We start from the raw sequence: 26,540 nt of genomic DNA on the forward strand, positions 1-26,540 counted from the left end.
CAAGAGGGTACGCTAATGCCTGACACTCACATACTAGGAACTCAGGGAATCTTGGCTGCATGGATGAATTAATTAATGAGTGACTTACACAGCTATCAGACATTTGGCACCTCTGGGGAAAATTACTGCCACTGGATGAAAGGCTACCATTGGAAAGTGATGTGACTAAAGTCAGAGAGAACTAGATAAAATGACTCAGAGTGAATTTGCTTCATTTGGGCAGTTGCCTTTCAGTTTCTGCCAACCTGGATTACAAATTAACCAGTGACTAATAGGGGAAATCCTTATTCTATAATGGTAATATTATTTCTAATGGTAACATTTTTATTTCAATTTAGTTTACTGGAATATAGGGAGCTTATTTTATTGCATTTCTTCATGTGGCAAAACTTTATTTTCATATATAAAAGATTATTTGATCCTTAAAAATAATAAATTCTTTTTTAAAAAATATTTTATTTATTTATTCGTGAGAGGCAGAGACACAGGCAGAGGGAGAGGCAGGCTCACTGTAGAGGGTGCCCAATGTGGGACTCGATCCCTGGATCCTGGGATCATGACCTGAGGCAAAGGCTCAACCCACGCACCCCTATAAATTTCTTTTTTAAAGGACTTATTTATTTTAGAGAGAGCACGCCCACGTGCACAGTGGGAAGGGGTAGAGGGAGAGAGAGAGAATCTTAAACAGATTCTGTAGTCAGCATAGAGCCCAATGCAAGGCTTAATCCCATGACCTCAAGGTCAGGACCTGAGGTGAAACCGAGAGTTGGATGCTCAACCAACTGAGCCATCCAGGCACCTCAAAAATGATAAATTTATTTTATGAGGCCAATGTTACTCTTGTGTTCAGTAGTTCCACTGTGGTTGAATATTTTGCTGTATTAGGCTTTAATAACAGTATTATCACCTAATATTTTTACCATGTATTAAATAATCATATTGCTTATATCTTAGGGTGAAATATGTTACATCTACACATTTTACAGACACTTGGTGGTACTATTAACAACCGAAAGTAAAAGAAACAATGCACTTTTTTGCCATGCAAGAAAAAGGAGAAAATGAAGGTCTTTGCAAGTGGTATTGCCTAATTAAAAGTAATACAGCACTAACCAAATTCCCTTTCACATAGGACATTTTGGGTGTGTATACCATGGGACTTTGTTGGACAATGACGACAAAAAAATTCACTGTGCTGTGAAATCCCTGAATAGTAAGTGATATTTTATTTAACAGTGGAGTACACGTTCATGGTTTGCTAACTAATAAATAGTTCATAATAAAATGCTGATTTATACTTTCCCTTGTGGAAAAAAAATGACTATTGCTGGAATTAGGGATCTAATCCTGAAAATTTGTTTGGTCTAAATTCTGATTGAAATATTTCATCAGAAATTATTTCTCAGAGCCCTCATAAATAAGAATTTGGAGAAATGAGGTTCTTGGATGAACTGAATGTCACTTAACTATGTTTGGCTTATAATACTTGTTTTGCAAGTGACATTTGTGGAAACTATTGGAAGCATGTTGGCACATATAGTAGTAATGACTCATTTTACCCAAAGGAATTACTATAATTATTATTTTTACCACTTTCATTAAAAAGACTTAAAAATGAAATAAGACAAACAGGAGAAAAATATGCCAGCAGAAATTGAAAAATCGAAGCGTGGCAGTGTCTCTTTTATCATTTTGGGGGGGAATGAGGTACTCTACATAAATGAATGTCCTAAACAAGTGATACCTACCCCCTTTTAATGCTAGAATTTTTTTGAATTTTAGATGTTATTGAGAAAATACCTGTTAAATGGAATGTATTCTCTGTTTAAGAAACAGGGAATGCTTCCAGATATTAACTAAGATTATTGATGACCAGGAGCCATAATTAAGGTATAAATCTTGTACAACCCAATGTAATCCTCATCCTAGAGTTTTCCAGGTTCTACCTTTGCTGACAGGTGTCATGTCAAGTCAGTATGCTTGCCTTGTCGACACATATTGCTAAATTTCTGCTTATAATTTACAGCAGCCTGAAGTGTTGACCAACTATATTACAAATTTATATTAGAGTTTATAAGCTGTTAGTGCACAAGTGAAAGGTTTTCTTCCAAGATACATTATTGTCAGAACTCTTTCAACCTATTTTACATAAGTCTCCAGGCTGAACAGTGTTCTATATGGTTGATTTTTGTTGGAAGTCTGACCACGATGTAATTAAAGGGACAGTTTATGTGAAACCTAACTACACGGTAGAGGACTAAGTACGATTGTCAATAAATCTGCCTTACAAGATAGCACCGCTGCCCATTGTACTCAGAACTATCTTAACAGTAAGAAATCCTTCTGTTTCCCTGGTGACCATTAATCTCTGTTCCATCCACATGGACTTCCAGGTCTCAGAATGCATTGCACTGTAAAAGAATATCATCACTGACACTGGTACTAGTCAGGTTAATAAGTTAAAGGTCATTACCCTTTCATCAATGCTGGCTAGTGTCTCTCAGAATCTCTATCTGGAAATAATTAGAAACTGTCATACCAGAAAAATCTACTTAGATATCATATGACTATTGGTCTTCAAACCCTTCTAGTCTAGGGATCAGAAAACTATGGCCCAGTGATTGTTTTCATAGATAATTGTGGCTGCTATTGCACTGCATTGGCAGAGTTCAGTATTTGCAACAGAGACCACGTGGCCCACAAAGCCAAAAAATATTTACTATCTGGCCCTTTATAGAAATTTGCCAACCACTGCCCTAGGCGGTCGCCAAAGAGGTGGACTGGCCTGCTTCCCTCTGCTTTTTCTATGAGACAAACTAATTGCTAGAGTCTGGGGGTGACTTGAAGTCACATTACAGGGTGACATCATTTACTCAAATGTATTATAAAAAACACTCTGAGAATGGGTTGTCAGGACAAGATTCAGCCCTGTGGTTTTACTCCATAACTCTCCCTATCTGAACTTGACAAAATATTTATTAGTCCATAATGAAGTTAATGTCTCTGCCGCTGGATTTCTCAGGAATCACCGACATAGGAGAAGTTTCCCAGTTTCTGACCGAGGGAATCATCATGAAAGATTTTAGTCATCCAAACGTACTCTCACTCTTGGGAATCTGCCTTCGAAGTGAGGGGTCTCCACTGGTGGTCCTACCATACATGAAACATGGAGATCTTCGAAATTTCATTAGAAATGAGACTCATGTAAGTATATTACCAAGCTTACTAATCAGTAAACTGTCAACCAGCAAGTCTTCCAAAATGTTCCTATTTAAAAGCATTTAAAGAAGCACGTGTAAAATGTTTGCATTATTCGAATAGATTATAGAGCCTGATTCAATTCACTTACCTCAAAATCCCTTATCCTGGTGAGAACATAGTGGTACCTAGAAGGGTTTTTCAAGGGCAATGATTCTTACATGTCCTGCAAGTCGCCTTGATCTCCCATCCTTCTGATTGGTACATTTAATCATCTTTGAGTGCCTCCTGTGCCAGAAACAGCAAAGCACAGGGGCCGGAGGAGCTGGAGCCCACATGGAGTTTTAACTCTAGAAGGCAAACACTGAAGAATTCATTAAAACTGAGGCCCTTAGTATTCTTCAAACTCTCCTAACTTCAAACTCTCCTAACTCAGGACCTGTGCATTTGCTGTTCTGTCTGCCTGGAACACTTTCCCCAGCGTTGCCACATATGTCACTTCTCATCAGCCTCAGCTTTTGCCCTAATGTCATCTTCAAAATGAGGCTTCCCTGACCTGTCTGAAATTGCAGCTGACCCATCCCACCCTCATGCTTCTCTCTGTCTCCTCTCCCCTGCTTTATTTTTCTCCATCACTCTTATCATCATCTGATACCCTGGGCCTAAGCAGTATGATACTGTAGTCGTCAGCCACATGTAAAATGTGGCTAGCCTGAATTGAGATGTGCTATAAGTGTGCTCTAAGCCCCCAGTTTTGAATATTTAGTATAAAAGCAGAAAGGTAAAATATCTCCTAATTGTTTATATTGATGACATGTTGAAACGATAATATTTGGGATATGTTAGGTTGAGAAATGTATTATGAAAGTTAATTTCACCTCTTTCTACTTTTTTAATGTGACTATTGGAACATAGATTATATATGTGGTTTGCATATTGAACAGTGCAATAGTAGGCAATAAGCGAATAGATAATAGCCATATAATGTGTGTATATATGGATGTGCGTGCACACACACACACACCGTTAGAACATAAGCTCGTGACAGTAGGGATTTCTATGTATTTTGTTCATTTCTTTAGCTTTAACACCTACAATGTGTTCAGCACACAGGCCCTCAGTAATATTTGTTGAATGAATGAGCTAGGGTTACAAAGAGGCACTCAGGCTCTTACAGGTGAGAGTTTTCTTAGTGACATTTTCGTCTAAAGAGTGAACAAGTGATGGTCAGGCCAGGGCCAGGGAGGGAAGAGGAAGAAGTCCCCAGAACTGAAGTCACAGATGATCTCAGGCTTCTTGGCTCTAGTGTCCAGGCCTCTATGGGAGTGAATGGAGTAGATTTACTCTTGATCAAAAACGTCATATACATGGGGTCAGATTCACAAAAGAAATAACTTCTAGAAGGGTAAAGAAATATTTTGTGTTTACCCAAAGAATGAAATACCCCCTCGCAGTGAATTTTTGCACAGAAGGTAAATTTACCTTCCAAAGAGCTGCCCCGACAGATCGCACGTTTCTAATTTAAGTCTTGTCGTTATCCTGATGATGAGTTCATCTGATTGGATATGCTACCTTCTTGAGAGTAGTATTCCCCCAGCATCAAACCATGATAGAGATTTCCTTTTACACAGTACCATGGCCTATATTTATAGTCCAAGGAGGCTATACTATAACCACTACCAGTTACATCCAAAAAAGAAGCCTAAAACACAAGAAACCGGCCTCTCCACATGCTGTGTGCGGTAAGCCCTTGTAGGGCCCCTCCTCGTAGGGCTACCTCTGGAGCTCACAGACCCCACAGTGGCTGCCCAAGAAGAGATACCCTCTTCCTAAAGGCCAGGCGCCAGCAGAGCTACCAGCCAGTGACATCTGTGTGATTTCAGATCTAGTTTTTATAGTTAGTTGCTAAAGGCATTCCTCTGTCCATCCAATTTTGTGGATGGAATTTCTGGAGAATGAGATTTCCTGTGTTCCGTGAGGATCCAAGCCACTGGAGTTACAGGCAGTTGCTTTAGTAGCAGCAGGAGGGCTTCTAATGTGATTGATATCACTACTGTGGGGGCTTTGGAACCCAACAGATTTAGGTTCCACCACTTAATATCTGAATGGTTTTGAGTTATTTAATTCTCTTTGAACTTCCTATATTAACCTTGTATTTCTTTCCTTTTTTGTCGTTTCAAGTTTTTGTTTAAATTCCAGTTATGGGAAGGCCCAGTGGCTCAGTGGTTTAACGCCGCCTTCGCCCCAGGGCGTGATCCTGGAGACCCAGGATGGAGTCCCATGTTGGGCTCCCTGCGTGGAGCCCGCTTCTCCCTCTGCCTATGTCTCTGCCTCTCTCTCTCTCTCTCATTAATAAATAAATAAAAAACCTTTTAAATAAATAAATAAATAAATAAATAAATAAATAAATAAATAAATTCCAGTTAGTTACCATATAGTGTAATATTAGTTTCAAGTGTAGAACTTACTGATCCATCACTTACATACAACACCTGTGCTCATCACAAGTGCCCTGCTTATTAATACCATCACCCATTTAGCCCATCCCTACCTGCCTACATCCAGGAACCTTCGGTTTTTTTCTCTATAGCTAAAAATTGCTTTTATGGTTTGCCTTTCTCCCTTTTTTTTTTTTTTTTTTTTTTTTTTTGCTTCTCCCTATGTTCATCTGTTTGTTGTTGTTGTTTTTTTTTTTTTTTTTTTGAAGATTTTATTTATTTATTCATGAAAGACACAGAGAGGGAGAGAGGCAGAGACATAGGCAGAGGGAGAAGCAGGCTCCATGCGGGGAGCCCGATGTGGGACTTGATCTCAGGACCCCAGGATCATGACCTGATCCAAAGGCAGATGCTCAACCACTGAGCCACCCAGGCGTCCTTGTTTATCTGTTTTGTTTCTTAAATTCCTCATATATATATATATGTTTTATATATATACATATATATACCACTTCTTTATCCATTCTTTATCCATTCATCAGTCAACGGGTTTTTGGGCTCTTTTCATAATTTGGCTGTTGTTGATAATGCTGTTATAAGCAGGTGCATGTGCCCCTTCAAATCAGTATTTTTGTATCTTTTGGATAAATACCTATTAGTGCAATTGTTGAGTCACAGAATAGTTCTAGTTTTAGCTTTTTGAGGAACCTCCACACGGTTTTTCAGAGCGGCTGCCCCAGTTTGCGTTCCCACCAACAGTGTAAGAGGGTTTCCCTTTCTCTGCATCCTCACCAACACCTGTTGCTTCCAGTGTTGTTAATTCTAGCCATTCCAACAAGTGTGAGATGGGATCCCAATGTCATTTTGATCTCTATTTCCCTGATGATCAGTGATGTTGAGCATCTTTTCATGTGTCTGTTAGCCATCTGGATCTCTCCTTCAGGAAAATATCTATTCATGTCTTCTGCCTATTTCTTAACTGGATTATTTTTGGAGTGAGTTTGGTACGTTCTTTACTGATTTTGAATACCAGGCCTTTATCAGATACGTCATTTGCAAATATCTTCTCCCATTCCTTTGGTTGCCTTTTAGTTTTGTTGTTTCCTTTGCTGTGCAGAAGCGTTTTATCTTGATGAAGTCCCAGGAGTTCATGTTTTCTTTTGTTTCCCTTGCCTCCGGAGACATGTCTAGTAAGAAGTTGCTACAGCCAAAGTCAAAAAGGTTGCAGCCTGTGCTCTCTAGGATTTTGGTGGTTTTCTGTCTCACATTTAGGTCTTTCATCCATTTTGAGTGTATTTTTGTGTCTGATTAAAGAAAGTGCTCTGGTTTCATTCTTCTGCATGTGGCTGTCCAATTCTCCCAACACCATTTGTTGAAGAGACTATTTTCCGTGGGATATCCTTTCCTGCTTTGTCGAAGGTTAGTTGACCATACAGCCGAGGGTCCATTTCTGAGTTTTTTGTTCTATTCTATCCATCCATGTGTCTGTTTTTGTGCCAGTACCATACTCTCTTGATGACTACAGCTTCGTTATAGAGCTTGAGGTCCGGAATTGTGATGCCACCAGCTTTGCTTTACTTTCCAAAATTGCTTTGGCTGTTTGGAGTCTTTTGTGGTTCCATACGAATTTTAGGTTAAACATGACTGCCCTTTCCAGAACTAGCAAATTCCTGGATAGTAAACAACTCACCTTCAAAGAACAGGCCTTTCATAAGCAAACCAACTCCAATCACATCCTTTAAAAAACTCTCACACACTGAGACACTATCCACCCGCTGTAATCACTTCAGGGCCAGGTACCAGATGACTGCAGATAGCCCCTACGGCCCCAGAACCTGCTGAAATTATTCAAAGTAGCCAGTCCTAAATCTGCTAACCCTGCCTCAGAAACTACAAAACAAGCTCTTGCCTATGTTTTTTTCTTGCTCCCTCTGCCTCCTAGGCCAATCTTGGTGCTTCCCTGTGTGACCTTGCTTGGCATGGCGCATGCCCCCTCCTCTTGGGAACTGTCAATAACTAGCTACCTCTTCAATAGCAGTGGTCTTCCATCTGTTGGCCCCACCACACCAAAATAATTTTAAAACATTTCCATTTCCCCATCTGGAAAATGGAATCCACCCTACAGAAGTGTATAAGGATTAGCCAAAATTCACAAAAGCATCTAGCCTGGTACTTTGCAAATAACAGATGCAAATATCTAATAAATGACTGCGGTTATCAACAAGGCACAAGTTATTGTTTGAAACAAGATAATTCTTATAAACATTTCAGAATTCTGAGATCATCGCTAGATCATTAGATACTTAGCTTATGTGTTTTCAATTCTCTTTGATTGCAGAACCCAACTGTAAAAGATCTTATTGGCTTTGGTCTTCAAGTAGCCAAAGGCATGAAATATCTTGCAAGCAAAAAGTTTGTCCACAGAGACTTGGCTGCAAGAAACTGTATGTAAGTATAAGAATCTATGTGCCACAGTCCAAATTAAGTGACAAAGAGGAATCTGTTTCCCACTGTTGAAAACTAGTGAGGGTGTTTTCTCTTCTTATGCAAAAGCCCTTTATTTCCCTTACAGTTTTAAATCAAAATGTAAGCACTGGGGAGGTAGGCGGGGCTTTCAGGCTTTATCAAATGGAGAATTTAAAAGGAATTCTCCAGAGGGGGTCTTAAACAGCTGTTGTGTGCTTTTGCTTTTCTTTTCCCTTCCCACCAGTAGCCCCCAGTGTTGTGGTTTCACACTGCATTAGTGTTTGGGAGGGAGAATTTGATCTTCAGCATTTCACAGTGAAAAGGAGAGGGCCGGTAACACAAATACCAACATATTGCAACTTCCTAAGACTGGATTTGAAGTCAGCCTGCAGAAGCCCTACCAAAAATGGTATTTGGGAATGAATATACAAAGAGCTTTATTTGTGTCTGGCTGCCTGGGCTGTATAATTCAACAGTCAACAGTTTGTAATGGATTCAGTGCTTTCCTCACATAGCACTGATTCATGACTTATGGTATGTGTGAATGAGAGAGCTCTGCTATTAATTTCCTACCTTGGTTTTGGTCAGTGTAACAACATAAAAGCCAGCTTAAACAAAGGATGCATAGCCTCAGATAGCGGAAATTGATTTTTGTTGAGCCTTGCTGTTTTCGTCGGATGCTTTACTGTGTATCCTGTTTCTCTGTTACCTCCGTGGTGGGATATGTGAATTTTGTGTAATACCCTAGCCCATTTGTGAAAGAAATGGTAGATTAACAGTCCCGTGTCATCTCTCCCCCATAAAACTGAGTATTACTAGTAAGATAACAAGGGAAGATCTGCGACTGCTTGTGGTAGTCAATTGGCAAACTTGATTTAGCAACAAAGGAAAGCTAGGAGGGGGGGGCCAACAAAAGAGCAATTAAAGCAAAAGAGATTTTCTCATGCCACATCATTGATCTCTTTGCTTGGCCTGTTGAATTTGTGATATAAATGTCGAGCATTTTTATTCAAGAATTCCCATTGAAATTTAGTGTTGATCAGTAGAGGCCAGATGAAGCCCACTCTGCAGAAGCTGCAGATTTTGAATATGAAGTCCCTGTTGCTACCTATAGATAGCATCACTGTAAATTATTCTATTTCAGGCGCCAGTAATAATTTTTGTCCTTTCTATAGGCTGGATGAAAAATTCACTGTCAAGGTTGCTGATTTTGGTCTTGCCAGAGACATGTATGATAAAGAATACTACAGCGTACACAACAAAACAGGCGCCAAACTACCAGTGAAGTGGATGGCTTTAGAAAGTCTGCAAACTCAGAAGTTTACCACCAAGTCAGATGTGGTAACGTACTGATCATCCCTGACCTTCTCCTCTTTTACTTTCATACCCAACATTCATAGTAGCTTTATGGCAATTTAATTTTTTTCAAAAAAAGGAAGCATTCCACACGACTCATTTCAGTTTCTTCCTAAGGATAAATGACCTTGATTGTCTAACCCGCAGCTTGTTTTCATAAATTGATTCGTTTATCAAAAACATTTGTCTAGCAGGGCGCCATGCTAAGTCTCTAGGAAGTCCCAAGCTGAACCAGGCCTGAGCCTGTCCTCCAGGAGCTTTGGCTCGTCAGAGAAGAGAAGGCATGTCTGTCAGTAACTGGGATTAGTCCAGCCGCTCATAGCTCCAGGGCAGCTGAATTCCACCTCGAGAAATCTGAAAGCTATAACCCAGACAGGCCCAGCAGTGAGAGCAGCATCCCTGTACCCAGCTGGACATGTGCCCTTCCTGGCGCCTGGCTGGCTCAGTCGGCAGAGCACGTAACTCTTAATCTCAGGGTCAGGTGGTGAGTTCAAGCCTCACCTCAGGCGTGCAGCCTACTTAAAAAAAAAAAAAAAACTAGAAACGTGCCCTTCTTTATCTACAAAGGCCATCTTCTCACAGAACAAGCTTCAAAAGATGGGAAGTGTCTTTCCTACCCTGTGTCCTGAGGGTGGGAGAGACTCTCCAGGGCAGCCAGGTTCGTTACTTCCCTTCTACCTGGTGGAGGAGGCAGGGCTGGATATAGGCCTTAAAAGGAGGAGAGAATGGGCCGTGAAACAAAAAACAACCCAGATGAGGCAGAGGGGCAGGAAAGTATATGCATCTTTCAAGTTCTAAGGAAACTGTAAGCAATGGGTGATTTGGCAGAAATAGAAGGCACAGAGGGAAATTCTGAGGATAAACTGGGAAAAATATACACACACTAGATCACAAAGGTTCTTGGAAACCAAACGAGGGAGTCTGGAATTTCTTCTCGGGCCATGTGGAAAAATTAAAGTCTAATCGGAGAACACCACCGTCTCTACTCTAAGATGTTCTGAGAGAAGTACATGCGGGAAGATGACTTTTGAGGTAGAACTTGAAATAACACAGAAACTGTAGAACAGGAAAGAGATGGAGGGAAAGGCATCTCAGAGGTATTAACAACAATATTTAGCAAGAAATTGATAAACGTCGAAGATGAGCAAAGTTATATGCTAGTGCGGTGACACGTATGTGAAGCAGAGGAGTAAAAGCTGGTTGAGGAGGAAAGATACCAGTTGAGGCTTGAACATACTGAGTTTGACTTGGGAGTAAGACATCCAAGCGAAGGTCCATCAGGCATTTGGAAATGTGGATCTGCAGCTCGTATAACCTTGTTGGTTATCTCACTGGACTTGGGCTGCCATAACCAAGTACCACAGACGGGGTGGCTCAAACAACGGACATTTATTTCTCTCAGTTCTGGAGGCTGGAAGTGTGAGATGAGGGTGCCAACATGGTCGGGTTCTGGGAGAGCTCTCTTCCTGGCTCGCACGTAGCTACCTTCTCACTGTGTCCTCATGCAGGAGAAAGAGCAAGAGTAAGCTCCCAGGTGTCTCCTCTCATGAGGACACTAATGCCATCGGGAGGGTTCTACCTTCGTCCACACCCCATTAGGTAGATGAGAGTCCCCACCTCCTAATACCATCACACTGGGCATTAGAATTTCAACATATGAATAGGATTAGAGGGTCCACAGTTTAGTCCATAACAGAGGTCAAGGGTGGAAATAGGCTTTTTAGAGTCCAAAAGCAATTACTCCAGAGAACCTACACATAGGAGATGAGGGAGAGAAGCAGAGGGACAAAAAACCTAGGGAAAGAGGCTGTCATGAGAGCCGGAGGAAGAGAAAGCTTCAAGAAGAGATGGGATGTGGTCAGCAGGGTCCACTGCTCCTCAGTACACAGAACCAGTCTTGAAAGTTGAGTGACTTGAATGGCTTGGAGGTTTAGAGTGGGCCGAGGAGCCTGGGTGTTGAATGTGTAGAGTACTCTTACCCTATTTGCACGTACAAGTCAAGAGGACTGTGATGTGCAGAGGTAGAGAAACAGGGATTTTCAGTCCTTGAAGATAACAAGTGAAAAGGGAAAAAATGTCAACTGGTGACACCAGCAAACAAGGTAGGCAGAAAATAATATTAATGGAGGGCATAGGGTTCCAAAGAGAAAGGGTTGGCAGCTACTGAGAGATGACAGGGGACAGAGATCTGAGTATGGCTTTGGGAAGTGAGAAGTCATCTGCCCTCCTCCCCGTGAGTCAGCAGGTTTCAAAGACACTGTGGTCTTCAAGTGAAAGCAGAATTTCAGTTCCTGAGGAAGTGAGGGAGGCATTAAAGTCTAAGTTGAGAGTGACTGGGAGTTTGTTTTCAATAAACGTGTTACAGGACGTAGTGGAGGGATGAGACCTTGGAGTGGAAAAGATTAATAAAGGACGTGGTAGTACATTCTAGGGCGTAATGCCTGGGATTTTGATCCTGAAAGATTCTGAAAAAGATGAAAGAAATGAGGGCTAAAGAGGGAGACTGGGAACGTGTTGGTGACGGTGACGGGTGGGTGACGGGTGAAGGCATGATAAGGCAGGGAGAATTAGCCTGTCCGCAAAGAGCATACATTCCACCCAGACTGTTAGTCACCATCAGGAACCAGACCGACGCTTACAACTCAATAAGCCAAAAATAACTCGATTTTTTATAATAGGCAAAAGATTTGAATAGACCTTTCACCAAAGAGATACGTGGATAGCTAGCAATAAACACATGGAAACATATCCCCACGCGAGGCTTGTACGTGAATGTTCACAGTCCTGTTATCCATAATAGGAAAAAACCAGGAGCGATCCTAATGTCCCTCAGCTGGTGAACGGATGAGCAAAACATGTCATTTCTGTACAACGGATCACTACCAGTCAGCACTATAGGGAACTGCTTGCTGATGCCTACAACATGGATAAACCTCAGAAATACCGTGTCCAGCAAAAGAAGGCAGACTCTCAAGATTGTATATTGAATGAAATGAAATTTCTAGAAAGCAGCAAAACTAGAGAGACAACAAACAGATCAGCGGTTGCCTGGATACTCAGGGCAGGAGGAAAGATTGACCACAAACAGGAGTGGAGAACTTTCTGGGGTGTTGGAATTGGTCTAAAAACTGAATTTCGGGGGCACCTGCGTGGCTCAGTCAATTAAGCAGCCAACTCTTGATTTGGGCAGAGGTCGGGACCTCTGGGTTATGAGATCCAGCTATGCCTCAGCCTCTGTGCTCATCCAGGAGTCCGGTTGAGATTCTCTTCTCCCTCTGCCCCCCTTCCCCTGCTTGTGCATTCTCTCTCTCTCTCTCTCTCTCTCTCTCTCTCTCTCTCTCTCCCCCACTCTTCCTCTCAAATAACTAACTAACTAAATAAATAAATAAATACATCTTTTTTTAAAAATTGAATTGTGATGATAGCTGCACAAATAAATATACTAAACATCATTGACTCACCCTAAAAAAATGGCAGATTTTATGATACATAAGTGATACCTCAGCAAAGCTTTTGAAACAAAACCAAAAAAAAGAAACTGATGAAATCTTGACTATTCAAGGCAAGAGTTGTGATTCTGAGGTTTTATTTATGTATTTTTTTGATTCTGAGGTTTTAGACAACCCCACACACGTACACACAGCACGGAGGCCACCGCTCCTTAGACAGCAGTTGTCACTCAGATTCTCAGCTGGAGGTGCGCCCTGGCTCCTGACGTGCAGAGCTGGGTCTCTCTCCCTCCCACGGAAGGACGCCGTATCCCATGTAAAGGGTGGACGGGAGTCCTCCGTCTGGGTGCTGCGGCGGCAAATGCTCATGGACCGTGAGGATAAGCTCGCCCTAACTTTAATTTCCAAGACCGCACAATCCTTGGAATGTTGTCATGGAACATTCCCAAAAGCACGTGATAAGCTTGTAGGTAGAGACCCCCAAGCAGACACCTGCCTGCGTATAGGAAGGTCTCCTTTCTCACATGCCCAGATGGAGCTCAGCTAAAATCTGAATCCTCTTGAAGCCCATTCAAACATGACCCGAGTTTCTCATACCCCGCCTCGTACAGCGTGCAGCGCTTCGTGCAAGTGCTTCCAGTCACGTCAGTGTGGCCCTCCCGGTGTTCACCCAGCAGGCCTCCTCACCCTGCTGCAGCGCTCGGACGTTGTCCACCACCCCTTCCTTCTCAAAATGTTCTCTGGATTCTGGGCCACTGTTCCACCTGGTTCTCCTCTTGATTCTGGGTTATGTTTTCTTTAACCTTGACAGCTTCTCTTCCATCTCTCACATCCTACGTGCAACTGTCCCTCAGGATTTTTGAGGGGAGGAGGGAGGTCTTTAGGCATCAACCTCCCTCAATAATTTCAACCATTCCCATCAACAGTAACCGTCGAATCTCTCTTCCTGGATTGTTTTCATCAGCATCACAAAGTCACCATGTTCAAAGTCCATTTCTTTGTCCAGTCCTGTGAACTGGCGATCCTTCATTTTTTGTTTCTATTAATGGCATCATCATTATGCAACACCAGCTGTACCCTTTTTTAAGAATTGTTCCTTAGGTTCTGAAGTACGACCACCACCACCACCATGCCTAGGATATAGAAGTTCCATCATCCAGGAAAATCTCCCAGTGCCCCTTTGTAGTTAACCCCTATGCTGTCCCTAGGACCTGGAAAACACAGGTCTGTTCCTGTCTGTATAGTTTTACCTTTTCTAGAATGTTGTATAAATGGAGTCATATACTCTTTCCATCATTCCTTAAAGGGCCTTTGATTCTGTTTCCTTTTATTAGCATAAGGCATTTGAGGGTTATCCATGCTCTTCCAGTAGTAGCAATGTTTCTAGATGTTCTCCGCTTTTTTTTAATTGTCGCAAAGAACCCATAAGAGAAAACCGCCCATCTCAACTATTTTTAAGTGTATGGCACTTAGTGTTAACTGACTAGAGACACGCTGTTGTGCAACCGATCTGTAGAACTTCTTCATCTTGCAAAACTGAAACTCTCTCCCCGTTGAAAATTCCCCGTCTCCCCCTCCCAACAGCCTGTCTGGTTCTAAGAGCTTGACTACTTCAGATACCTCATGTAAGGGGAGTCATATAGTATTTGTCTTTTTGTGACTGGCTTGTTTCACTTAGCCTGATGTCCTCAAGATCCATTGTATGTTGGAGCATATGACGGGATTTTTTTTAAGGCCAAGTGATTTTCCATTATATGTTTGTACCACATTTTCTTTATTCATCTGTTGATGGCCATTAGGATTGCTTCCATCTCTCGGCTATTGGAATAGCATCGCTATGAGCATGGATGTGAAAATATCTCAAGATACTGATTTCATTTCCTTTGACTATTTACGCATAAGTAGGATTGCTGGATTGTACGGTAGTGGTTTTTTGGTAGTTTCCATTTTTAATTTTTTGAGGAATCTCCATACTGTTTTCCATAACAGAGTCATTCATCCCTTTTTATTTCTGAATGGTATTCCATTGTACAGATGTTCCACATTTTGTTTATCGTTTCACCGATTTGAAGGACAGTTGGGTTCTTTCTAGTTTGAAGCCATGCTTGTACACAGTTACAAGTGCTAAACATTTGCTTAAAGGTTTTGTGTGTAAAGGTTTATTTTTGGGGGGTAAAAATCCAGAAGTAGGATTACTGGGTTATAAGATAAGTGTGTATTTAACTCTATGAGAGACTGCTGACTGTTTGCCACAGGGCCTGTATCATTTTATATTCCTGACAGTAAAATGTAAGAGTTCTAGTTGTTTAGCATCCTCACCTGCACTTGACATTGTCAGTTTGGGAGTTTTAGCCATTCTACTAGGCGGAGGTCGTGTCTCGTTTTCTTTTCAATTCATATTTCCCAAGTGATTAGTGATGCTAAGCATCTTTTCATGTTTATTTGCCATCCTTCTGTCTCCTTTAGTGAACTGTGTGCTCAAATCCTTGGCCCATTTCTTTTTAAGTTTTAGAAGTTAATCTGGTTTTTTTTTAATGGTTTATTTCTTTATTATTGAGTTGTTAAGAATTCTTTATATATTTTGGGGTTATTATTGTTAATTGTTATCAAAAATTCATGTTTTTGCAAATATTTTTTTCTAGTCTTTTCATCTTTTTACTGGTATCTTTCAAAGAGCAGTTTTAAATTTTTTTGAAAATTTTCTCAATTTACCAGTTGATAAAATTTTATTAATGTATCCATTTTTTTAATCAGTTGTGGATTTTTTGCAAATCATGTTGTATCTCAATTTACCCACTCTTGAGTGCTTGAATCTGACTGTCTCCATTTCTTGCTTGCCTTAGCTGTGTCACTTTCTATCATTTTTTGTGGCTTATATAATACTCTGTCATGTCTAATAACTGCTTTGATCTTCACCTTTGATAAAGTTGGGTAGAGATTCTTCAGGTGAGCTCACTGCTGGTGCTCAGATACTCAGAATGGCTGGTCCGTGCACCCGTTAAATGCGAATGGCTGAGCTCTCCTGTCGAGAAACTAAAACTGACTTCTCTCCATCATGCCTAATGCATAAGCGTTGAACATCTACCTCTCCCTCTCTTTCTCTCTCCCCTTTTCGTTTTCTCTCTCTCTCCCTCTTTTTCTTCCCTTCCTCCCTCCCTTCCTCTTTCTCCTCCTTCCTTCTTTCTCTCCCTCCTACTTCCTGCCCACCCCTAGCCTCTCTTTTCTAGGTCGGCCTCATTCTCCTTCACTCTCTCCCCCACCATCTTTTCCCCCAAGCTATGCCAGAGAGTTTGGAATGCAGGCAGTCCTGTGCTTTTCCTGAAAGCTGCCTCCCTCTCACCGTTCCTGTCCTGAGTCCTCCAGCCCTCCTCTGATTCACAACCATTTCCCAAGTCCTATAATTCCTCAGATATTTATCAAACTCTGTCTCCATTTTTGAATTTGCTTCCAAATAAACCTATAGCCGAGGCTATGGGTTAGGAGACCTAATCACAGACACAGACAAGTAACCAGCCTCTCAAAACTTTGGTTTCCTCATCCTTAGAGCACCTACAAGACCAGTTACATTACAGGGTTTTTATAAGGATTAACTAAAATAATCTTTTTTTAAAGGACATGATGGCTGTTCCTGGCTTATTGTATGATATATACTCTTTCCTACCACCCTAATTTGGGAGTCAGTCTCATTGGGTTCCATGTTGCCAAGATGCAGTAGCACCCCTCACCTGTTCTTGTTCAGAAACTCCTCTGGCTGGTCTCCTTATGTGAATGGGCTTCCCGATTTGTCTAAAGCGTAGTGTTTTTACAGGTGCAATTTCCTGGAGCCCAACCGCATGTCCCATCCATTTCAGCTTAGCTCACTTTCAACACTCAAAAACTCCCACAGCATGCGCTTGTTTCAACCTTATCTATCGCTTATCCCCCTCATCTACTCCACGCATCAAGGAGAGTGACCTAGTGTTCTTATGGTTGAAAAAAACGCACAAGTACCTCATCTCTAGGGCCATTCCCTCCATCCAGAGCTCTTCCTGCCTGCACATTCTATGCACCTAGAAAACAAATGCTCCCCACTCTTGAAGTCTAGGGCAGCCCAGGTGGCTCAGGGGTTTAGTGCTGCCTTCAGTCCAGGGCGTGATCCTGGAGACCCAAGATCGAGTCCCATGTCAGGCTCTCTGCATGGGGCCTGCTTCTCCCTCTGCCTGCCTCTCTCCTTCTGCCTCTCTCCTTCTCCCTCTCTCTCTCTCTCTCTCTCTCTCTCTCTGCCGCTCATGAATAAATAAATAAAATCTTTAAAAAAAAAATCTACTGTCACTTTCTTCCTGAAGACTTTCTCAGTACCCCAACCTTACCTCTGACTTTTCATAGCATTTGTACCTCTTTTCTACTATTGCTCTGTATTACCCTATCTAACTGTTCTGTGTGACAGTTGGTTGACAGTTAATACTCTTAACCCTGTTAAATCAACCTTAGGCTCATCCAGTAACTTGGACAGTAACCTACTTGTGCACCAAGTGTCAGTAGATACTTATATTGATTTAAACTTTAATGCAAATTCTGTAACTTAAAGGTTAACGCAGTGAAGTTGTCAGAAGTGGCTCATAAGATTTTCAGTTTTTGGAAACTTCGATTTTGAAAGGCTGCAGGGGACAACGGTTATTTAGTTCCCACCTGGGAAAGAGTGTTTTCTGTATTTAAATCAAGGCAGTCAATGGCCTTAAAGGGTTCTTGCACTTGGCAAAGGGAAAGCCATTAATGGAGAGGGAAAGCCATTAATGGAGATTTGTATCAGCAACTACAGTATCTACCTCGTTTTTGTGGGGCTGTCACAGTGTTCAGATAGACATGCTTTATTCTCCTGGCTGAATGCTACAAGCTGCACTTGCTTCTCAATATTCTATTTTCCTACTCTGCCTGTCTGGTCTGTATTCTCCTTTCCCTCCAAGCCTCCTTTTTCTCAGGGCCTCCTTTCTCCCCTCCTATACTTCTTGGTCGTCAGTGGCCTAGATGTGTTGCTAAGGAAGAGCTGATTTCCTGGGTCCTCAGCCAGCGGATCCACACATGCCGAATTACTCTCTTTGTGTCACTCTCACTTTGGCACACGTCCAGGGGGAGATAATATGTATGACCTAGTGTATTCCAAGTAGAGTGCTTTAAATCAAGAAATTGCATATTTAGTGCAGTTTAGTAGACCAAGTAAGACCCAAGAGTCAAGAACTCTTAAATGTTTATCCCAGTGTGAATTCAGATTTATTGGGGGAATTTCTAGCAAGTCACTTAACCTCACTGTGTCCCTATAATATTCCAACAAAGTACTAATACAGCTGTTTTATATTAATCTTGTACTTTAACATTCTTAAATTACATTTATTTTATTGAAATTAGTTTTCAATAGAGAACCTTCTTGCCTTGCAGTTTTATCACTTCTGATTTTTAATATGAATTTGTACTTACACTGACTTAGAGTTTGCCTTTTAACATTAACAGTTAGATGTGGTTACATTTCTTTTTGATTCTTGGTGTTTTGTTTATGGTTACATTTCTTTTTTTTTAAGATTTTATTTATTTATTCATGATAGACATAGAGAGAGAGAGGCAGAGACACAGGCAGAGGGAGAAGCAGGCTCCATGCCAAGAGCCCGACGCGGGACTCGATCCCGGGACTCCAGGATCGCACCCTGGGCCAAAGGCAGGCGCTAAACCGCTGAGCCACCCAGGGATCCCTATGGTTACATTTCTTGAAGAGTATTTACACTTATTAGGAAATCCAACAAATTTAAATCTTGGAAAGCTTCCTTTATCATCTTCTTTTATGAATCATATAAAATTGTACTGAAACTATTGGCAAAGAGAAAGATAGAGACGTGCTAATGCTTTGATCCTATGAGAACCTGAGAACTGTACTGTACTAACTGTAGATGAAATCTTAGTCATCATGTGGACTTCAGACATTCTTTTTAAAAACCTTACATTTGCTTATAATCTAAACTTTATCCAATTCCGGTGTAATCATAAAATGTATAGCTTCCTAATTGCCTTTAAGGAAATGTTTGCCCCAACAAGCAATGGTATTGAATATGCTCAGCTCAATTTAGTTATCAAGACCTACTCATCACCTTTCATGTTCATACGGTCACAGTCCTCACCTGGATTCTCCCTTCCTTTGTTTGACTAGTGGTCCTTTGGCGTGCTCCTCTGGGAACTGATGACAAGAGGAGCACCACCTTATCCTGACGTCAACACCTTTGATATAACAGTTTACTTGTTGCAAGGCAGAAGGCTCCTGCAACCCGAATACTGCCCAGATCCCTTGTAAGTAGGAATTTTGACAGAAATCTCCTGTCATGCCTATATTCTTTACTTTTTCTAAAGTGCCTGCTTTCATGATGTCTGTCATAGCATTTCTTCCTTTTTGAAATAGATACGAAGTGATGCTAAAATGCTGGCACCCTAGAGCTGAACTGCGCCCATCTTTTTCTGAACTGGTCTCCAGGATATCAGCAATATTCTCTACTTTCATTGGGGAGCACTATGTCCATGTGAATGCCACTTATGTGAATGTCAAATGTGTTGCTCCATACCCTTCTCTCTTGTCATCACAAGATAACATTGATGGCGAGGGGGACACATGATGGATGGATACCTCATCAGCTCCCTTCTGAGAAACGTCATAGAACTTTCCAAACAACAGTCTACACTTTGTTCGATTTTTTTTTTCACTGCCTGTCCATTGAAAGGGCACCAGATATTTTTTGCTTTTGCCAAGATTGCACTATTATAGGACTTTATATTGCTATTTAAAATGACTAGATTCTAAGGAATTTCTCCGCTGACAGAGCCAGAAGCTTTGTCCCCTAGGCCAGTGACCAACAGCAACCGCACAGCTGTGATGATGCTCCTGTACATTCAGGCCAAAACCTGAATTCCAGGTTGAAATCTTTAAAAATCAGGATCCTCCATGGTTTCATATGAGAAACAGAGGCAATGAATTCTGAGGGTTCTTGATCACAGAAAATTCAGAAGAAGTGGTAAACTTCAGGACAGACATGGCCCCAGTACCAAGCCATTCATTTAGAATCAAAGTGTTTTAAAGAACTTTCATGTGTTGTATGGTCACTAACATTTTTTGTTACTGATGTTGTCATTTTCCCATTAGGCAAACATTCCCTTTTAAATTTTTGTATCACATTCCTTTTAATGGAGAAATATCGATAGGCAACACAGTGAACATTTCAAAATGGCAGGATATGAAATTAATAGGGATATTTACATATTGTACATAGATGACATTAAGAAGGTTCTCATAAAATAGCTTAGTCACAATGAAATATTTAGTTGTCATTTAGAAATCAACTGAGAATGATACTGTTCTAATGGTTGTGGACACTTAGATGGTTTGTCTGTATTTTTTTTTTATGAAGATTCTGAAAATAAAACAAGTGATTTGTGATCGGTGTTTTTAAAGGTAACCAGCATGTTTTTAAAGCAGGATACATCTGACTATAAGGTTCATTCGTTCCAATCATGGCTCACGTAGGGCAAAGAAAGGATCAATGGACTGGAAATATTAGCCTCTTTCTCAGGTGGCAGCTTCCCACTCCACAAGCAATTGGAGGTAATAAAACTTTCTGGGAGTCCAGTTTTTCATTAGGATATGCTTTGTGTGAAGCAAGACATATTTTACAAAGAAATAAAAGCGATTGAAAGTTCCAGCCATTTCACCTGGATGAACAGTTATTCTGGGCAGGACTTTTGTAATGTTTTGTTCTGTGGGATTTTGTGCTTACTACTGTATAGTGCATGTGGCACAGGATACTCTGTTTTTGTCAATGTAAACACTTAAAGTATTATATTTTTATAAAAATGTTTATTTTTAATGATATAAGAAAACTTTTGTTAGGCCACGAAAATACTGCACTGTGAACATTTCAGACAAGGTATGTCAGACTTGGATTATTAAAAGCATAGTTCTCAATGGCTGTAAATAGTGATAAGGAAATGTACCGATTGCCAGTACACCCCACCCTCATTACATCACCAGGACTTGAAGCCAAGGGTTAACACAGCAAGCTATAAAGAGAGTGTGTTACACTGAAGCTCAGTAGTAGACCTGGGCCGATATTACAAGAGAGTGATTACAACCTAAACTCTTTGACAATGGTGGAATTTACCAGAAGACACAAAGGATTGTGCTGCAGAGATATATTCCAATTTAAATACTGTTTCAGAAGAGTAAAGAGTGATACTAATGCACAAATATTGCAAATGGTAGGTAACAAAAAAACTCTGCAGAAACAGATACCTACTAGCAAGAGGATGAATGCATCAGGAACAGAAACAGCTTGTGGAAACAACCCATCAACAAGACTACACACCTGTATATATGCTTAAGAAGGCTGCAATGTGAAAATCATATTTGCTATTTATGAACATGTCCTTAGGTTAATGTGTCTGGACAGATTGTGAGAGTAAGTGGTTCTTCTAAGAATTAGATACTTGTCACTGCCTATACCTGCAGTTGAGCTGAATGGTACTTTGTATGTTAATAGTTGTTGTTTTGATAAATCATACAATTAAAGTAATGTATCATCTTGTTCCTGAGAGTTGGTTATTGCTAGTCATGCTTGATTACCTATTCCATTTACATAATGACAGAGGAAGCCTAAGATTGATTTCACCAGGCTGCATCAAGATCATCCATATATGAGAACCTCAGTTAATTCCTGGACAGCTAAAGGAACTTGCATCCTTGAATCTCAGGAAGTCTCTGTCTTTCTAAGAGTGGTTTGCCCTGAGTTGCCAAATTACCCGCATTTCTCTTGCAACTGCTAGAGCACCTGTCTCCTACTTTTAACATGACGCTCTTCTCCAGCAAGGTGCATCCTTGGACCAGACACTATGACAATGAAGCTGAAAACCTATAGTTGGCAGAGAGGTATCTAGTTGGGTGTTGGAGGAGAGAGGCCTTCTTAGCCCCTTAAAACTACCCTTTCCATATACACAGGTTCCCACCCATCAGGAACCCCCAGCTACTAGAAAACATACCTTCAGGTTACCTTGTGAATATTCTTGTAATGGTAAGGGGATTCAAAGGTGATATTTCAGTCATCTAAAAATCGCTGGCACTTGAGCAATCTGGTTTCAAAAAAGACCCAAAATTAAACTGATGCTTACAAAATATGGTGGGGGCTGATTCTTTATGAGAGAGCATTCATTCCTTGTACACAGTGGCACCCCCTCCTAGCCAAGAAATGCACCTCTATAGGAAACTCAATCAGACTCCATACCCCTGAAGGAAGGACAAGACCCTGTCATCTTTATATCCCTCATATCTGGCACTTAGTAGATTCTGAAATAATTGCTGAACTGAAACCAAATGTTCCTATCCTTAATCACTTTAAACCACCACAGATACAGTTATTATCTATGTAGCTTGCATGATATTTGGTAAACAAGGACGTGGGCAGGGATAAAAGGATCCTCTTTTGCAAAATTTTGCTTGATGCTCTGAATTTTTTTTTTTTTAAGCAGGCTCTATACCCAGGGTGGAGCCCAACGCAGGGCTTGAATTCATAACCCTGAGATCAAGATCTGGGCTGAAATCAAGAGTCAGACACCCAACTGACTGAGCCACCCAGGTGTCTCGAATGCTCTGAATTTTTAATTATAGGATTTTTCATTTTACAATGCAAGCATCACTTATATTTTTGCCCTTTCTGACCTACATAGCAAATTGCATCCTTAAAGAAATACGGGGAAGGAATATACAACCTGTGAAAGCTCATCAAATGTTGACAGACATCCTACATTATTAATCTACCCAACCTGGTTCAAGAAACAAGTTAGCATTATATAAAAGAAATTGATTAGTATTTCATTTCATTCAACTCATGTTTATTGAGCAGCTACAAATGTCAAGCACATATACTAGGTAATGGAGATTTAAGAATACAGTCCCTCCCACCCCAAGGAATTTAATGGAAGAGACAAATAAAATTATACAACTAGTGCATATTATAACCATGCATTTCTTAGATCTGTAAACTGTCTTGAAGAGACCTCACAGTTTATAAGTGGAAGATTGTATCTTTGGACCCCCTTCCCCCACTTCTCCCAATCCCATCCCCCACCCCTAGCTACCATGAATCTACTCTTGGTGTTCTTGTTTTTTATTTTATTGATGGTTTCCTTTGCTGTGCAGAAGCTTTTTGTTTCTTTATTGAAAGAGAGCGTATGTGTGAGTGTGTGTGTGTGTGTGTGTGCAAGCAGGGGAGGGGCAGAGGGGGAGAGAGAGAGAGGATCCCAAACAGGCTCCATGCTCAGCACAGAGCCCAGCACGGGGCTCAATCTCAAGATGGTGAGATCATGATCTGAGCCAAAATCAAGAGGCAGATGCCCAGCTTACTGAGTCACCCGGGCGCCCCTGTGCAGAAACTTTATAGTTTGATGGAGGCCTACTTTTTTATTTTTGCTTTTGTTACCATTGCTTTTGGCACCAGACAAAAAACCATTGCCAAGAGTTTACTCCCTATGTTTTCTTTTAGGGGTGTTATGGCTTTAGATCTTATGTCCAAGTCCTCAAGGCATTTTGAGTTGAATTTGTGTATGGTGTACGATGGTAGTCAGTTTCCTTCTCTTACATGTGGCTGTTCAGTTTTCTCAACACCATTTATTGAAAAAACTGTCCTTTCCTCATTACATATTATCGGCTGTGTTGTAAATTAATTGACCATATGCATGGGTTTATTTCTGAGCCCTTTATTCTGTTCCATTGATTGGTGTGTCCGTTTTTATCCAATACCATACTGTTTTGATTACTATAGCTTTGTAATATCACATGAAATCACAGATTAAACATTCCAAAGTGAAGCCTGCTAGGCAAATAGATCAAACCCTGACCTACCTTGGGCAAAACATTGAGCTTCTCTCAAATATACTAACCCCACTTACTTCACAAAGTCGTTTGAGGACTAAAAACAATAGCATGGAAAGGTACCTAGTACACCATAGTTGCTCATTAACTGTGATATTATTATTATTATCTTCAATCTTGGACAGTAGAGCCCATGTAAAGGTAACTTGATTGAAGGAGGAAATTAAGCCTGAAAGGACCTTATAGATGTTTAAATCCAAATCCTTACCTCATTCACCTCCTACCTGCTTTATACGGTAAACACAGAGCTGCGATTTCATCTTATCCTTGAGTACTGAGGTGGCAGTGTGGTGTGTGTGTGTGTCGAGGAGGGCAGGGTGATGAGAAGGGTGACAAGACAGTGACAGAAGGGTGGCACCTTTCCTTCTAGTGCTGGACACCTGAAGCATACTCCCCCCCCCTTCTTCTTTCCTTAAATTCCCTACTATTTCTTTAATCACTTCTCTAATGACTAATTTCCTTTCTTCTTGTTTAGTCTTTGGACCTAGAATATGCAACAGACATGGGGGGAAGAAACCAATCTGTCTAAATTACAGGAAAGTTGCACAAAAGCACAATGACAGGAGACACAATTCTCAGTATTCAACGTCTAGAGCTTATTATGGTTCTTTGTTTTCCTCGAATGGATGGTTAATGATTATTCAGATCCAGGGAAAAGTGGGCTAAGTACAGTATTGTTTTAGTTACATGATGTGTGTTTGGAAGATAAGGAATGCTACGTTAATATTGCAGTCCCTCTGGATGACTAGACATACACAGGTAACCACACAGTTGAGACAATTGCAGGAGATAGGTACGCAGGTACTATGCTGCAAAGTAAGAAATGCTTACTGCTTTGGATTCCATAAAGCGTTTTTCCTTTTCATACTTGACATTTTTCTTCAAGGCTATCTCGAGTCCCTATCTATCAAAAATTGGAAATAAGTTCGGTCATAAACCAGTGAAATATTTCAGTTGGCGAAGTGAAGGTAATAAAACAGAGGCTCGTCCAAACTGTCCTTTGTAGTAAATTACACCCGAGGCCTAGATGACGTCAGCCTAAGGTATTGATCACGACGCTGAGAGGTTTATAACTACTATTGACTTACCATGCGACCCGGGAGCAGAAATCTAGGAAAATTGCAAAAGCATATCTCTGGTAATGAAAAGCCCATCATTAATAGAACTTCCTATCCTGTCATCTAACTAGTGCTCTGTTGGCTTTAAGGCAAATATTTAACAAATGCTGGAAACAAGGATTTTTGCTTTCTCCCTTTATTCCGTTGCGTGCTTCTGAGCTATTCTGATCAACGTGTTTCCCTTCTTAACGATAAAAAATATAGGCTTAAAAAAAAAAAAGTCATGAATTAATTGGTCCCATATAAAAATTTGCATCCAATCATTCAAACGGCTGTTAATCCTATATTATTATTTTTAAATTTTTTTTTACTAAGAGCTAATTCCCCGTATGGACTAATTTAGAATAGGGCTACTGTCCTAGTCTCCTGGGTAGTAAAACCCTACCTGGTTGAGCATTCTGAAAACTGGTTGATGTCAAAGAAGCAATTCCGAAATGGAACTGGACATATATAGGATGCATAAACAGAATGTTTAATTTAGGGAAACCAGCATTAATTGAACGCCTGGAGCTCTGGATCCAGACTACAATAATAATTAATTTTTATCCTTTTCTTGAAAAGAAGCCCTTTGTCTTTAGGCATTCACTTTTTCATTGTCCCATGCGTACATTCTTTTCACCACATGAGCTCCAGGCTGGCAAAAACATCCACTAATCCTTAGACCTCTCGGTTGGAACGACAAAAATGCATAAAATCTTACCAGGCCAAAAGAGATCAACTTTAAAAATCTTTGGCATCCAAACATGTCAGAACTGTTTTTCACTGACTCCCCAAGCCATTTGTGTTCCCCACTATGGTCCGTGGGACCTGTAATATCACTTCCTACTTTTATTGGGCAGTCTGGAATTTTTAAGAACCATACATATTTCATTTACCTTTCTGGCTTGTTTATAATTTTCACAGTTGTCCTAGAAGTTTTCTTTCTGTCTCTAATTCCAAAAGTATTGGAGGTGGTAATGGACACACTGCTCTCTGCCAGCTGAAGCCGTCACTTTGACGTTTGCCCCTATGTTCTGGGTGACATCTGTTCTTTCCATTATAGGCAAGCTGGGCCCTTCCTCCTGTAGAACTGCGCTGAACAACACCATATTTATCAGAGGCAACGGTGCTTGTAAACAAGAAATGCTAAATTCAGAGTCTCTGTGAAATCCTGCCACACACATCTGAAGTCAGACGCATGATCTTCAGACATGATTTCAGAAGTCCCAAAAAAGGAAAATCACAGAGAAACCCAAATATCCTATCAGGATATTTTTGCAAGCTGTTTCTAATTTTTCTTTGGACTAAGAGAATTAAACATAGGGAATTTAAATTCTCTTCGGTGGTAGCTGAGGGGTCTGTGAAAACACACTTGGGTAAAGCAAGAAGTCGCTATCACAGAGATACTGGAAAAACATATTTCAGAAGGAAAACATCCAGTGTTAAAACTAAATAGATATTTTTTTTTCTGAAAATGAACTTAATTGGTAAAACTAATAATGATGATACTAATGATCTCATCCCAGAACACATCACAGGAATTAATGACTGTCTGGCAGCTAATGGGCTAAGGTAATGCTCTCAGGAATTGGTCTTGCTTAATGAA

The 26,540-nt window shown here is 40.7% G+C and overlaps 1 protein-coding gene across 3 annotated transcripts in view; it reads left to right on the top strand.

The window, feature by feature from the left end:
- Positions 1 to 21,498, top strand: part of MET (MET proto-oncogene, receptor tyrosine kinase) — a 112,190-nt gene extending 90,692 nt beyond the window's left edge. For all 3 annotated transcript variants that reach the window (XM_072764851.1, XM_072764854.1, XM_072764852.1), the window contains 6 exons: positions 1,133 to 1,213; positions 3,023 to 3,204; positions 7,975 to 8,084; positions 9,278 to 9,443; positions 19,080 to 19,216; positions 19,326 to 21,498. In XM_072764851.1, the coding sequence (XP_072620952.1) occupies positions 1,133 to 1,213; positions 3,023 to 3,204; positions 7,975 to 8,084; positions 9,278 to 9,443; positions 19,080 to 19,216; positions 19,326 to 19,536 (887 nt within the window). In that variant the 3' untranslated portion in view covers positions 19,537 to 21,498. The remainder of the gene's footprint in view (positions 1 to 1,132; positions 1,214 to 3,022; positions 3,205 to 7,974; positions 8,085 to 9,277; positions 9,444 to 19,079; positions 19,217 to 19,325) is intronic.
- Positions 21,499 to 26,540: the final 5,042 nt, after the last annotated feature.

Source organism: Vulpes vulpes, chromosome 7, assembly GCF_048418805.1.
Source record: "Vulpes vulpes isolate BD-2025 chromosome 7, VulVul3, whole genome shotgun sequence".
Taxonomy (NCBI): Eukaryota; Metazoa; Chordata; class Mammalia; order Carnivora; family Canidae; genus Vulpes; species Vulpes vulpes.